The 15,666-nt window shown below is 43.9% G+C and overlaps 2 protein-coding genes across 9 annotated transcripts in view; one reads left to right on the top strand and one right to left on the bottom strand.

Moving 5' to 3' along the window:
- The window catches only part of SLC11A2 (solute carrier family 11 member 2), a 42,357-nt gene extending 34,056 nt beyond the window's left edge, over positions 1 to 8,301 (top strand). For all 4 annotated transcript variants that reach the window (XM_075901700.2, XM_075901702.2, XM_075901701.2 and 1 more), the window contains one exon: positions 6,168 to 8,301. In XM_075901700.2, coding sequence (XP_075757815.2) covers positions 6,168 to 6,245 — 78 coding nt within the window. In that variant the 3' untranslated portion in view covers positions 6,246 to 8,301. The remainder of the gene's footprint in view (positions 1 to 6,167) is intronic.
- A 1,396-nt stretch (positions 8,302 to 9,697) lies between these two features.
- On the bottom strand, positions 9,698 to 15,398 carry HIGD1C (HIG1 hypoxia inducible domain family member 1C). Of its 5 annotated transcripts, XM_075901705.2 has the most exons (5): positions 14,762 to 14,817; positions 14,152 to 14,193; positions 12,588 to 12,690; positions 10,743 to 10,877; positions 9,698 to 10,305 (listed from the first exon to the last, which is right to left on the bottom strand). In XM_075901705.2, the coding sequence occupies exons 3-5, from the start codon at positions 12,679 to 12,681 to the stop codon at positions 10,241 to 10,243; spliced, it is 294 nt and encodes a 97-aa protein (XP_075757820.1). In that variant the 5' UTR covers positions 12,682 to 12,690; positions 14,152 to 14,193; positions 14,762 to 14,817; the 3' UTR covers positions 9,698 to 10,240. The 5 variants fall into 5 exon arrangements, with proteins under 5 accessions (XP_075757820.1, XP_075757821.1, XP_075757822.1 ...); XM_075901706.2 differs by lacking the exons at positions 14,152 to 14,193; positions 14,762 to 14,817 and adding an exon at positions 15,249 to 15,398; XM_075901707.2 differs by lacking the exon at positions 14,152 to 14,193 and having other exon boundaries at positions 14,762 to 14,875.
- Between the last annotated feature and the right edge of the window lie 268 nt (positions 15,399 to 15,666).

Genomic DNA, 15,666 nt, shown 5'->3' with positions numbered 1-15,666 from the left:
TTAGAGTTTCTCATGCTCCTCACAAGAGAGGTTATGTGTCTGTGCAGATGAAGGGGGCTACCAAGGCTTTCAGAGGGTTGGGGGGAGAGAGATTTCACAAGGGACGCTTTATTGTGACGTCCCTTATTTGGACAAATGTTAGACTGTAAAGGACATCCATCATGTTGGTGGGAGGGGAAGGACGCATCTGGAGTAAGCGTCATTTCCTGTATGGAAGTGGGGTGTGGTTCTGTCTAGGTGGTGTGAGGACACAAGTTTTAGTTCAGACATGGCCACTTCTGTCTTCCTGCATGTCATGGCATTCAGAGGATGCTGCATGTTACCGTTGGCTGTCTTGCCAAAGCAAAGGCATGGAGGCAGATTCTCCAAAGTCACTTGCAACTGGCATAGTCCTTTAGATCCACATTGCATTGGGGTTAAATCCTACTGAATTAGAACAGTAAAAGCTTACATCTGCTTTGCCCTGGGCACTACCTGCAGTGCAGGGCACTGGGGATTCTAGACCACCGTCTCCAATTGCTAGAGTAAAGCATAAGTCTGGCTGTTTCCTACAACAATAAAGACGATGTATGTGTACCACTCCTGGTAGAGTAGCAAGAAGTGCAGACATCCAGGAAAGAATAACCTCCCAAGTGCACACACAAAATGGTTTCATAGATTTGCATAAGGAAACTTCATAAGGAATTCAGTGTTAGGTAGGTTGCACCAAGAACAAGCTGCTCATCTTTTAAATCGTTTTAACTAAGCCTACAAAGTTGGCTAACTTACTGTTAATCAAGATTACTGACAAAATAGCCTTAAGTATTAATGCTTGATATGCAGAAAAACGATATTTTCGTTAAAGTGCGCGTTCAGAATTCCAGATGGAAATGGAGTGTGCATTCTACTTACTGCCAGTGTTTTCAGTTTTATATCTAATTCCTCTGATTTGTGTGTTACTCTCTTATTTGGCAGCAAAACTATATAGACTTGTCTAACCAAAGGCATGTTTATAATCTAGAATTGCTGTTAATCTGCTATCTTGCTGCCTTTGTTAGCTTAAGTTCCTGTAGTTTGATACATGCCTTAGATTTGCATGCATTTTAAAAACTTCTGGTCTGTGGGTGTAAAAAGTGCATGACCACTGTGAACATGCATGATGTCACTGTTGGAATGTATATCAAAATCACACCTATATGCAGGAACTTGTGTATAAAGTCCTCCTACTGTGCTATAATTTAGCTTCTATTCCAGTCTTTGTGAAACCTTTATTTTTTTTAATTGACCATGAACCAATTTGTATGCACTACATTTTCAATTAAAAGAACAGACGCTTTTCCAACTTGGTTTCTTGGGTCTCTTTTTTTTGAACTGCGACACCCAGTATGTTGTGTTAAAAGAAACTCGTATTGATGCCCAATATGCTACAGTATATACACTCTAGCACTAGTGCGGTAATATCTTGGCCCTATACACTAGATTGCATGAAAAGCTTAATATTTCTAGACCAACTTCCTCCATGCTGTGCCCCTACCTGCTGTTGCAAGAACCTGTCAGTGCGAGACATTCAACATAAGAACAACTTTACTGAGTCAGACCAAAGGTCCATCTAGCCCAGTATCCTGTCTTCCCACAGCGGCCAATGCCAGGTGCCCCATGGGGAATGAACAAAACAGGGAATCATCAAATGATCCCTCCCCTGTCTCCCATTTCCAGCCCCAGACAAACTGGCTAGGGACACCATTCCTACCCACCCTGGCTAATAGCCATTGATGGACCTAACCTCCATGAATTTATCGAGCTCTTTTTTTTTTTTTTTTTAACCCTGTCATAGTCTTGGCCTTCAGCATCCTTACTCCTCTAGTAAGGAGTTCCACAGATTGACTCTACATCATGTGGAAAGTCACTGTTGTTTTTTAAATCGGCTACCTATTGATTTCATTTGGTGGCCCCTCGTTCATGTGTTCTGAAGTGTAAATAATATTGCCGTATTTATTTGTCATATACCACTCATGATTTTATAGACTTCGGTCATATCCCTTCTTAGTCTTTTTTTTTCCACGCTAAAGAGTTCCAATCTTATTAATCTCTCCTCATATGCAAACCATTCCATGCACCCTAATTTCTGTTGCCCTATTCTGAACCTTTTCCAGTTCCAGTAACTTTTTTGAGAGGGGGCAGCCACATCTGCATGCAATATTCTAGATGTGGACATACCAAGGATTTACACAGAGGCAATAAGATATTTTTGTTCTGTTCTCTATTCCTTTCTTAATGATTCCCAACATCCTGTTTGCTTTTTTGATTGCTGCTGCACGCTGAGTGGATGTTTTCAGAAAATGATCCACCGTGACTCCAAGATCTTTCTTGAGTAGTGACAGCTAACTTAGATTCCCTTCATTTTATATGTCTACAGTAGTTGGAATTGTTCCCCTATCGTGGCTTGATATTCTCCATTATCTTTAGGGCAACACGCAGTACTTCTGCTTCCAGCAGTAACAAAGGATTGATATACTGTTAACCTGTTCAACTTGAATACAATTCTTGCTACAGTCAGTTGAGCATTTTTCTAGGTTTCTTTGCATGGCCCTATATGGAAGACACGCTCATCCTTCTACATTTAGACTACTTACTGCATCTCCTCCACCCATTTAGTAGCAAAAATGAATCAAATGTCAACATATTTTGGCCAGGAACAACCTTAATAGGGTATGAATTCTCATTATTTGGAACAAATACAGATAATTGGCTGAAATTCTGTCGTCTGATCTTACATAGGAGTTCATGCTTGGAGTTCTAATGAACCCATCTGGCCTTAAAATCTATTCAGGAGTGGGGAGGAAATTCTGATAGAAGCAGGCATTACACACACCTTTCTTTTTTAACAAACCTGAAATCTTGCCTCTGTTCAATAATAGATCCTTCTGTTACTGTGTGATATGGGAACTTTCTTTCCCGTTTTTTTTTATTATTACAAGCCTTCCCTACCTGCTTTAAGTGAACTGGAAGCTGTAAGTAATGCATATTATTTATTTCTCTTAGAGGAAACTCTGATTTATAAGCTCGCTACAGACCTTAATATAATACCTATTTAGTTTTTGTTTCTACTATGTGAAAAACTTGGTAACTTTCAGTCCATTGAAAAGTCTATCTTGCCTTTTGATTTGTAACTGAATTTAACAAATTTTGAACAATTAAGCATGAATTTAAGAATCACAGAGGAGAATAATTTTATCTCCTATATGTGTAGAATCAGTCAAACTTGCATGTAGTTGTAACAGGAAATTGTAACAGAGAGATGCCGTCCATGCCTTCCACTTCTCCCCACCACACAGAAATAATAAGGAGATATTGCATCTGTGTCCCATGCATGTTTTCAGAATATCTGTTGATGTGAAATATTGTGTCCATTAAATAAACTTACAGACAGCCATTGCTAATGTGTAAATCGGACACACATCCCTTTTACAAAGAGTCCTCAAACTCCTGCAGTTGAGACATAAACTAGATACAAACAGGATTTTATGTAACCCTGTGGTCCTAAAGCACAGTCGGTTTATTCTTTGGCTGACCACTAGAGACTGAAACCTGTTCAGATACAAGATAAATAACTGGTTATCTCTGGCTACCTGAGATTATGCCCTGCCATAGTAAACCTGTTGCACTGAACAATATCCACTGTTAGCCTAACGACTTTCTGTAAGCTTCAGAGGGGTAGCCGAGATGGTCTGTAACTGGAAAAACTTTAAAAACCAACAACGTAATCTAGCAGCACCTTAAAGACAAACAAAATGTAGATGGTATCATGAGCTTTCATGGGCAATGCACTTCAGATGGAGTTATTAAAGGTCCAGTTTCAAAATAAATAGGAGATGGATGGGGGGGGGGGAGGGAAAGGAATAGTCACTTGGGGTACGTCTAAACTACATGGCTCCGTCGATGGAGCCATGTAGATTTGTTTGTTCCGCAAAGGGAAATGAAGCCGCGATTTAAATAATCGCGGCTTCATTTAAATGTAAATGGCTGCTGCGCTGAGCCGACAAACAGCTGATCAGCTGTTTGTCGGCTCAGCGCGCTGGTCTGGACGCTCCCCTGCCGACATGAAAGCCCTTTATCGACCTCCCCGGTAAACCTCATCGTACGAGGCATAAAGGGGAGTCGATAAAGGGCTTTCAGGTCGGCGCGGGAGCATCCAGACTAGCGCGCTGAGCCGACAAACAGCTGATCAGCTCTTAGTTGGCTCAGCGCGGCAGCCATTTAAATTTAAATGAAGCCGCGATTATTTAAATCGCGGCTTCATTTCCCTTTGCCAATCAGCCTAATCTACATGGCTCCATCGATGGGAGCCATGTAGTCTAGACACACCCATAGAGACTCTAATTGACCATTTCTTTCCCTTTTTTCCCCTTCTCCTCCCCCACCCCCTATTTATTTTGAAACTGGACCTTTAATAACCCCATTCCTCTGAGGAAGTGGGTTGTGCTCATGATACCATCTACGTATTTTGTTAGTCTTTAAGGGGCTGCAAGACTATTTGTTGTGTTTTAACTTTCCATAACTAATTCACACTACTTTAAAAGGGTGAATCTTGTGTTCCAATTAAATGGAAATTGGGTTTTCCTGTTGGATCACACTTTGTGCTCCTACTCTAATCAGTAGTTAATTAATGTATGAGATCTATAGTAATCAGGGGCGGCCCTAGACTAGCTGCCAGCAATGGATGCTCCCACCTCCAAACCCCTCAATGATCTTGCGCCACCATTTGGCGCCACCATTTAACTTGCCGCCGTAGGCAACTGCCTAGTTGGCCTATATGGACAGGCCGCCCCTGGGTAATAAGGAATAACCAGCATAGACAAGAAGGAAAAATCTGTTTCTTGTCTGTTCTAATGGATGAATTTCCTTTGTTTTTAATCAGTTGTGTATTGCTTCGGTGATTCCAATGACATACCTTCAGATTAATCCTAATAACTTCAATAAATCAGATAACTATGGTATTAATTTATCAGATTGATAAGTCAGATTCATGCTTTGGTTTTTACTTTGATCAGCAGCAATCAAAGCAATTTTTAAACATCTAACAGCCTAATAAAACTTGAATTTTATTTTATTTTGTATAACGTAAGTGGCAGGACCAAAGAATCAGTCATTTGAGTTAAGTACGATTCTTGCCTATCGGATTATGGGTTAGGTGACCGTATGAGCTACAGTAGAACCTCAGTTACCTACACCTCAGGAATGGAGGTTGTTTGTCACTCTGAAATGTTTGTAACTTTTATAAAATATCGTGGTTCTTTCAACAGCTGACTGTTGATTTAATAGAACTCTGAAGCTTTGCTACGCAGAGGAGAAACGCTGCATTTAACCGTCGTAATTTAAATGAAACAATCCCAGAAACAGCTTCCTTATTTTTGTTAAATCTTTTTTTTAAAACTTTGCCTTTACTTTTTTAGTAGTTTACGTTTAACAGGGGGATTGTACTGTGTTTGCTTTTCTGGCTGTGCTGCTGCCTGATTGTGTACTTCCGGTTCCAAATGAGGGGAGTAGTTGACCAACCAGTTCATAATGCTGGTGTCCGTAATTCTGAGGTTCTACTGTACTGTGTGGTTTGGGGCTACTTTGGCCTTCTAGCAGTACCAGTTCCTAAGGGCTTGTCTACGTGGCACTAACTGATCGCACAGCCCCTGCTTCCGCACACTAATGTGCTTTGACACACTGCTGCTTCGAACACCTTGGCTTGCTGGGCACTAAATCATGCTGTAGGCAAGCCTTTAGTGAGACAAAACTGCTTGGTGCGTAGCACTTTGGAGAGACTAGCACTGAACTGCTGGAAAAGAACTTGGTCGTGACAGTCTGCTTGTAGCAGACCATTGTTTCAATTACTCTCTGCACTGAAGGAGTAGTCTCTCCATAGACGTCAGGCTGATTTCACTTGGGGGTTGTAAAAGTCCTGTGAAACTCGTTGTCTGAATCAAATAAGATGTTTCTGTTTTACCTCTGGACTTGAAGCACTGATCAAGGACTTGTTAAGTTTCAGGCTGAAGAAAGCCAAAGCACAAACCCTCTTGTTTGGTGACTTCAACCTAATCACACTTGATTTCGTTGTCTTTGGCTTCTGGGGTTTTTTTTGTTTGTTTGTTTGTTTTCAAAGTGGTTTCCCTAATATTCTTCTTCTTTGCCTTCTCTAGTATCAGCTGGGACTCACTACTCACCCTGAACTCTTCCTTCTGAACAATGTTGATGCAGACTCAGTTGTGAATAGATGATTCCCTGAACTGCAGTAGTCAGAGCAAAAGCAATTGGGATGCCCCTCTGTGCTGCAGACAAGGATTTTCCTTACTCTTGGTTAGTTCAGAAATGGGTATGGTCTAAGGATCATGAATGTCACAAAGATTTCCTCCGCGGAGCACACAGGATAACACTCACAGCTGCAGAGGAGTGTCGGATGGATCCACAGATACTTGAGGTTCTCGCAGGACCAGTGAAGAGCCAGAGTCAAACTAGTGCATACAACCTCACACCCTATGGGTTTGTCTTCCCTTTAGGTACTCAAAATATTTTCTCTTGTCCTTTTTCTAACTGTAAATTATTTGGGTAGTAAATTATAGGTATTTGAATGTCTTATTGATTCAGATCTAAACTTACTTTACTTTGGTGTTTCTTAGGTCCACTAAATCATGGGACACTAAAATGTTCTCCAGCTTTTAGGAGGCTGTCTAAATGAGTAATGTTAAGATTTCACATTTGATTTTGAAAGATCTCATTTAGGACGTACACTAAGGAAACTTACTTCTCAATGAGCTAACGAACGAGCTTGAGCAGAGTGCAAAGTACAAATCCACTGGAACCTAAGGAAGTAGCGTACAAAGGCTGTAAAATGCAGAGTACATGCTCTTCCATTTCTGCTCCCTTCCCTATCTGTCCAGATGCTTAGGATTCTCATTGCTATACTAACTGAGCACCTACTTGGGAAATGACTGTGTACAGGTTGGACTGCAATTGTCCGGCACCCTCAGAGCCTGAGTGGTCCCTGAGGGAGGGATTTTCCAGACCGGGGATGTCATTTCTGGCCCCACAGACCAGCTGGGCCACATCGCCCTCCTTGCATAGCGCTGGGCTCCTGGCCCCCTCCTTCCTCCCCAAACACCTGCAGCACACCGGGACTCTGATCCTGGAACATCCATGGTCCTTCCAGTCCTCTGATGTTGCCGGACCAGAGTTCCAGCTTATAAAGGTGCAACCTGTACATGGTTAACCACACAGCTTTCTCCACGCCCCTCCCGCTCTTATCAGAGGCAATGGGGGGCGGGAATGGAGGGGGGGAGTTGGTGCACGTGGAGTAGAGAGCCACCTTTCCCCCCCTCCCCCAGCCACTGCCTCTCTAGCACCTACCACTTCAGACCTCCCTAACCTCCACCATGGCTGTCTGAAGAAGTCTCTTGTGCTAAGCATGTGGCTAGCTTCACTTCTCTGCCCACCTCTTCCAAGCTTCTGGACTATTTTTCAATAGTGAGCTGCTCTAGGATTTTATTTCAGGTGCTTCCCTCATGTCCCCACAACTCCATTGCTGACTGCTGCCCAGGAATGGTAACAGCAGTGTAACTGAGATGGGAGAGTACAAAGAGTTGTATCTTTGTGCATTCGATCTAACTTTTTTTCTTTGCCATCAAGTTTGACCAACAGTGTGTTGAAGTCTCAATTTTAAGACCAAAATACAAACTGGAGAAGCAATGCAAGTTTAGTTTTTACTACGAGGGATCGATAGAATCTTTGGTTTAAGTATCTGTCTATGCAGTTTAGAGGAGTGGAAACTGCTCTATTAAGAGTGCTCGCTGTGGAACATGCCTGTTAACTACTGAAGAGGGAACTTCAAAACATTCTTCTTGTAGTTCTTCCAGACATAAATGTAACTGAATAAAGTCGTGTGCACAGTTCCACAGCAACTTCCATCTGCCAATGAGAAATGTATCTTTATCTTAAGCCAGCTAAGCACAGAATGGAGTTAACTTTTCCCAGGACTGGCTTTACAGAAAGGGAGTTGAACATGAGCATTTGTGCCCTTTGAAGAAGGCTTGAATGATTAGGATAGTTTCTGAGAATTGGATGTTTCCAAACTCAGAACTTGAGGCCATGATATTCTGGCTGGGAAAGAGGTTTTATCCTTTAACAAAAATCTTTTGCAGTTGTGCTAAGAATTGTGAGGCAGGAACAGCCTTCAAATGGAAGACACTGTGAATTATATTTTTATACATATGTATGTGGACTCAGGTCTGAGGCATCTTCTGCTTTTTAATTAAATCTCTTACCAATGAAACATTTCTATCCCTGTGTATTTGGCACTAATTTATTACATGTGTTCATTACACTTTAGACTTCCATCCTGTTCATCACAAGTCAAATGCGTCAAATTCACTTCAGCTTTTTCTGTTCAGGCTTCATTTGCTTAAGAAATAATGCTGATGTTCTTCAGGTCAGATGACCCAGAAAGTTAACTTTGACTAGCTGTTTTTGTAAAAGAACAGACTGTACAATAAGAACACCTGCAAACTCTTGTAGCTCTGACAGGCGAGGGAAGTAAAGCACTAACAACAGTGTGAGGGGCTGAATGCAGTATACCAGAGGATATTGTCTGGCTCCAAATCATAGTGAGACCCTCAAGTTTGGACTGAAGTGCAGCATGAGCAATGGTGTCCAAACCCACCAGTTAATGTGGAAAGGTGTAAACATGTGCGTGCTATAAAATTTTTTCCCATCCACCCGCCCCCCGACATACACAGGCAAAAGAGCTGGTGTGGACAGCTCCTTCAGCAGGAAAGATGCTCCTGCCGACACAGCTAATGCTGCTCGTTACGGGTGGTTTAATTATGCCAGCAGAAGAGTTCTCTCCTGCTGGCTAAGAACAGCGACATGGGAGACCTTCCAGTGGTATAGCTATCTGGGCGTAAGGGCTGTAGTGCAGACACAGACTAAGTCTGTTGCAGGTGGTACTTGCTTTGTTTTTAGTAAATCCCATTAAAATGTTACCTTTGCCAATGTGGATTAGGCATCTAGCAAGTGGCCTAGTGTTTAGGTACTGGGCTTTGGCCAGCTGCTGTAGCTACATACAAGGAACACTAAGGATCTTGGTTTAAGCTTGAGGAATAGTCCTTCCTCTGCTGATTCCCTCTAGAAGCAGCCTGCCTCCGCCCCAGTTGGTGCTGGCTGTAATTTGCAGCCATTTTTCTGAGGCAGGCATTTTGCTGCCCGTACAGTAACTGAATCAGGCATTCCTCTAACAGTGTTATCTCCGGGGAGCTCTTAAATAGCTACCAGAGTGTGTTTGCAAACACTGTTGCTTCAGTTGGAAGGAAGAGGCTCTTCTAAATTCTTTCCCTGCATCACTTTAATTGCTGCTGTGGTTTAGAGAGCATCTTTGTTAAACCAAACTTGTCTGACAGGCGAAGGTCTCAATAGCAATGACTTGAAATAGGCCAAAGAGCAGTGACCTGGGCTGAGTCTACACTGGCACGTTACAGTGCTGTAACTTTCTGGCTCAGGGGTGTGAAAAAACACTCATCCCCACCCCCACCCAAGCACAGCAAGTTGCAGTACTGTGAAGCAACCAGTGTGAACCAGCCTGTGCTCCTGCAGTAGTACTTTCAACTTCTAAGGAGAGATAAAGCCCCAGTATTTCATGGTATGCTCCTGCTTAGAAATCTACTTAATGCAGCTGTAACTGTTGGCTTCAGCAAGTTGAAACAGTGTTTTATTTTAACCAATTGGGCTACCCTATATATCAACATTCAATACAAAAAATAGCATAAATACATAGCAGTCTACTAAATGTATCAGCACAAACATTTAGACACCCAGCAGTGTTACAAGACATTGGATTATTCAGGTCTTCTGTTAACGATCTGCTGCCAGCCCCGAAGAACTATCTTGCTCTTTGCCTATTGGAGCCCAGTTTCCAAACTGGGAGGCATGGGAGTTTTGCACCATTCTGAGCTTGATGTAGGCAGATAAGTTCTGCTTCTTGCACAGTACTCTAGCTGGCAGGGAATGCGGAAACATTAGAATTGACTGAGTCTCTTGCCTCACGGATACTGTGAGTTTAGGTACCAATTCCAACAGTTGGCTTTAGCATAGAGCACGTTCAGTGGCAGAGCTAACAGAAGTCCTGATGATTATTATTTCACATTCTTAGTGTTTACGTCTAGACATTCTAAATAATTAATACTAACATATGCTTTCCTTTCCGGCTTGCTCCCACGAAGTCAGTTCACTTTTTGGCCCCACTCTTGAACTGAGGTTGAACGTAATCCTTATACATAGAGAAAAGAACGCCTAACAAGAGAGCAGATACTGTTATCTATTGGTGATTTGTATATGAAACGTAGTTCAGAAATTCCCCTTCCTATAAATAGTTTTGTTTTTTGTCATTGAATTAAAAATATCTGTAAACTTCAGCAGAGGTAAAATTATTTAGCAATTAAAAATGTCTTCTCTCAGTACCCTAAAAATAGGTGGTGCAAAGAAGTTAACAGCTAGACATTAAATGGTCCAAAAAAACCCTAATGGATGTATCCCCAATTTGAATCCGTGATTTACAGAAAAAAGCTTAGTTTTGGAATGGGTGGCAAACTCTCTGAAAGCAGAGGTAAGTCAAGCAGCCTAGAGTAAGCTCACTATATGGACAAAAGAACACCCATCCACCCCCCAGAAAAGACTCAGCGACTTGCAAAGGTGTCTTGAAAAGGTCCCTGCACAAATCAGTCTCTTACCTATTGTAATTGCGCCTACGACAAAGCCTTGTGCTGCAACTCTCATGTGAATGAGATGGACGGACAACTTCTGATCTCCTCTGTGTTTTAACTTATAGAGCCCATAGCCCACGACAGCAACAAAGCCTGCCATTCCTATGCATTGAAAAGGAGGGTGAAAGTTCAATAAACTTGTAAAGCCAGAACAGGTGACTTTAGCTTAAAGTGTGCCAGATAGAGTAATCTAAGTACCACATTCCATATGCTAAAATCTACCAAATAGTGCCTGGGGTGAGGAATCAGCATATTCTGCAAATGCTTAACTCAAAAAGCAGTGTTGACCAAATCTTAAATTAGAGGTGCTATTTTAACAGAAACCACCAACTTCCTCTACTAGACAATGATGGTTTTTGTCCCAAAACCATACAGTGTTGCTATACTTACTCTATTATCTGACTCTTTATTTCTGAAGTAGGGAAGGAAGCATCATCTAGAGGCTTAATTTTATCTCTGCCTTGGTTTTGTTTGTGGGGGTTTTGTTTAGTGTAGGTTTTGGGGGGGAGGGTTGGAATGGGCTTTTATAGATAACTCAGGGCCTGTAAATCACTTTCAATTACTTTTGTTGTTTGACACATAGATTGAATAACTAAATTATTCTTTTATCTTTCAATTACAACCACCCCCACATGCTGCAAAAAAGCAGGCTGTGTTCTTGCAACCTGTTAAATTGATAACAGTGTATACAGATTAGCCTGTGTTCATTTAGCGCAGTACGTACAAATCACTTTAAGGTTGAGAAAAGCTTCTGTTTTAGCAGCAGCAACGCCAGCAGGACTGTCAAATGTTAGGGAAACCTAATGAAGTTTGACGGATACAACTTTGCCAGACTTCCCCTTGCCTTTCCACGTCTGTACAGTTCCTAAGAACTTGCATTCTGTACGTGACTCGTCTTGCTTGAATATATTGATTTTTAAATGAAGACCCAGGTCAATGGTGTGTGAATATGGAAACTGTAAAGCCCTGAATATAGGGAAGAAATCCCATGTAGAAGGCATAATGGGAAATGAAAGTAGTTGCACCATAACAGTAAAGTCACCTTTTAAATGTAGGAGTTCAATAGGATTCCATATGACTACTGATAAAGTAACAGCTACCTTTGCAACAGAGCTCTACTCTAGTCACCCTATTACAAAAGAGTAATGGCATACTACAATTGACAGAGGAAAAAACCTAGGACTTCACACTAGTAGTATCAATTTTGCTGTTCCATGTTTAACCCATGTAAATTTTAGCTATTTCTGGGGTGAGGAAGGGGAAGAATCCCTTAACCTCTTCAGTTAGGGTATTGTCTACACAGCAAAGTTATTTCGAAATAACAACTGTTATTTCGAAATAACTTTCCTAGTGTCTACACAAGCCAACTGCTATTTCGAAATTAATTCAAAATAGTGGAGGGCTTATTTTGAAATTGGTAAACCTCATTCCACGAGGAATAGCACCAATTTCGAAATTGCTATTTTGAAGTAAGCGCTGTGTAGACACTTATTTCGAAATAGGGGGTCTTCAGCCCTTCCCAAGGTGCCCAGCTAGCCATCCTGGCCACAAGGTAAACTCCTGACCCAATGCCCTGCCGGACCTGGTTCCGGCCAGCCTTAAATGCGATTCAGCGTCCACTCAGTGTGGACGTGCTATTTCGAAATAGCAAAATGCTATTTCTGTATTATTTTGAAATAAGCTATTTCGAAATAAGGCTGTAGTGTAGAAATACCCTCAGTGATGCAGGTTATTTCTAGAGAAAACAGGTCTGAATTATTACAATAAAACTCTGTCCATAGCACTCAATGTGAGTGGAAACATTTGACTCACCTACAGGGACAAAGGGAGAGTCTCTGGCTTTCCGTGTCAGTTTAGATACTTGACTGTCCTCTTCCTCTGCAGACCAGTGATCGTCGGAAGGCATTTCTCACGTCTGAAAGCAAAAGAAAAGTGACGGTTCAGATCCAGAGATTCTTTCTGTCTCGGTTCTCTGGAGTTTACTTGCTAAGGAGCCTCTTTAGGAGACTCCCAATTGTCAGAGCAGCTAACTTGACCCTGGTAGTACTTTAGCTGATTCCCTTTTTCTAGCTGTTGTTCAGTTAATGCAATATCAGCTGCTGCTTAATCTCATTTTGGAGGCTGTGTGGTTCCATCTTAAGGGTTTTGTTTTGGCACTGCAGCCAGGCTGTGTGCAGTTGGTCATTTATGCCTGCTCAGCTCTCCAAACGATGCCTCAGCCCTTCATAGCTGTATTTGTGGAATAAACAGATGCTTCATTTTTAAAAAATAGATTTTTTTTTTAGAGCTCATTGCCTCTTCCCCACCTCTAAACCATCCTGCCCATCATTGCCCTTTCCTTGGACTGGAAAAGAGCAAATATAGTACCTATGTGTAAAAAGGGCAATAAGGACAACTTAGGGACTTACAGACCAGTCAGCTTAAAATTCAATATCTAGAAAAAATAGTGCAGCAAATACACATTTTCTTCAAGCTGCTTACAAATTAAGATAATACCATTGCTTGCCCTGATAAACTAGAGAAATATAGCCTTGACAAATCCCTACGGTAAGTGCAAAACTGCTTGGAAAATCATACTTAGGGAAAAGAACAGTGATTCACGATCAGTCTCAAAGGACATAGCAAGTGGGGTTCCATAGGGATCTGTCCTAGGTCCAATTCTATTCAATATCTTCTTCAATAATATGGCTAATGGAGAAAGAATGCGTTGGCAAAATTTATGGACAACACCAAGATATGAGAGGTTGCAAAGCACTTTGGAGAACACAAAATTCAAAATTATACTGACAAACTAGAGAAATGGTCTGAAATCACTAGGATGAAATTCAAGAAGCACAAATGCACTGTATCAAATATAAAAAAGAAAACGACTGTCTAGGAAGGAGTTGTGCAGAAAAGGGTGAGTGGTAGTGGGTCACAAACTATGAGTCAACAGTATAACACTATTGCAAAAAAATTTAGGAATGTTAGGAAGTTTTAGAAGAAGCACTGTAAGGAAGATTTGAGCAGTAATTCTGTTCCACTCATTCCACACTGATAAGTGCCTCAATAATAGTGTTATGGCCAGTTCTGAGCAACACTTTGGGAAGGATTTGGACACATTAGAGAAGGCCCAGAGGAGAGCAACAAAATGATTAGATATAAAAAAAAAATCTACAGGAAAGAGTGGAAAAAAAATTGTTTTGAAGAAGAGAAAATGGAGGCATGATAAACTTCAAGTATGTAAAATGTTATGAAAAAGAGGGTGATAAATTGTTCTCATTGTCCAGTTAGGACAGGAGAAGACGTTGAAAGTAAAGTAAGCCATGAAGATTTAGGTTAGACATTAGAAAATCCTCCTTAATTGTACGAGTAATTAAGCCCTGAAACAAATTACCTAGGGAGGATGGAAGATTTTAAGAACAGGTTAGACAAACACCTGTCAGGGATGGTCCACATAAGTCCTATCTTAGTGCAGGAGCCTGAGCTAGATGACCTAGTGAGACCCCTTCAAATCCTACATTTCTGGGATACTCCTACAACCGTTCTGTACCTTCCTCCATTGTCCCTGCCCCCCCAGTATCCTCCTGCTTCCCTCTACAATCCCCCATTGGCCCTTTAGCCCACAGACCCTCCAGTATCTTCCCCCCCTTGCCCTGTTCCCATTTACAGCCCCCTAGCACCCTCCCCCATTGTCACTTTCCCCTATAGCCCCTCCCAGTACCAGCCCCTCCCCCACTGTCCCCCTTTACAGCCCCCAGTACCAACCCCTCCCCCACTGTCCCCCTTTACAGCCCCCAGTACCAACCCCTCCCCCACTGTCCCCCTTTATAGCCCCACTGTAGCCCCCAGCCCCTCCCCCACTGTCCCCCTTTACAGCCCCCAGTACCATGTCTCTCCCCCTCCCCCTCCCCCTGTTGTCCCTGCCCCCTACCATGCTCATGCCCCGCCCCCTCCTAGGATCACCCTGCAGAGCCCCACCCCCACCCGCGCGGGGCCCCGCCCACCTGCCGCACGAGCATGACTCAACCACCCGTTCCCGGCCCAAAGCCGCGCCCCCTTTGGCTTGCGTCACCCACGGTCAGCCAATGGCCGGGGGAGCGGGGCGGCCGCGGCTCGCGCTGCCTCGCGGGCGGGCAGAAAAGGCGGGAAAGGGCTGCGGCGAACCCGCCGCCCGCGTCACGAGCCCCGCCCCTCCCCACCACAGAGCCAGGGACGTTCCCCTCCCCCTCCGCCCCGCGGAGACCCGGCCCTAGATGGAAATACTTCAGCAGGGCGGCCCCTCCCCTCAGACCCCCCCCCTCCCGTCCCGCAGGCACCGGACAAAACCGAACGCCGAGGCCCCGCCCCTTCGCCCCTCCCCCACCCTCTTTTGCCCTCCCCCACACTTCCGTGACTGACATCCCCCCCCCCCCCCCTAGGTCACTGGTCTGGGCCCCTCACGAGCACGTGGGGCAGGTGGGGCAGGTGTGAGGGGGCAGAGCCGGGATTCACCTCAGGGATTCTTATCGGTGGCTCCACCGTTTCTCAAACTGGGTCGTGACCCCCCCCCCCCCGCAACTGAGGGGGGGTTTGCAGCTGGATTCGGGTTTTCACTTGCGACCCCTCCCCCCCGGGCCGCGAAGGGCGGCGGCGGCGGAGCCGCGCAGCACGGCCGGGCCGCGGGACTCCAGGAGCGCGTCCCCGCTGCAGCAGGGGGCGAGGCGGCGGCAGAGCGAGGGGCCGGCCGGGCCTCGGTTGCCGGGTGACCCGACGCTTTCCCAGCTGGGAGAGGCGGGGTCCCTCAGGCAGTGGCCGTGGGATCGGGTCAGGGCAGAGGACTCTGAGGTCAATAAGGGCACATGGGGGTCAGAGGAGACGCGGGAGCGGAAAAGAGGCACAGAGGAGAAAGAGGCAGGGGGAAGGAGCCTGG

Source organism: Pelodiscus sinensis, chromosome 31 (assembly GCF_052426305.1).
Source record: "Pelodiscus sinensis isolate ZL-2025 chromosome 31, ASM5242630v1, whole genome shotgun sequence".
NCBI classification, from domain to species: Eukaryota; Metazoa; Chordata; order Testudines; family Trionychidae; genus Pelodiscus; species Pelodiscus sinensis.
Note: the sequence above shows the minus strand (reverse complement) of the source record. Positions and strands in the feature narration are given on the sequence as shown.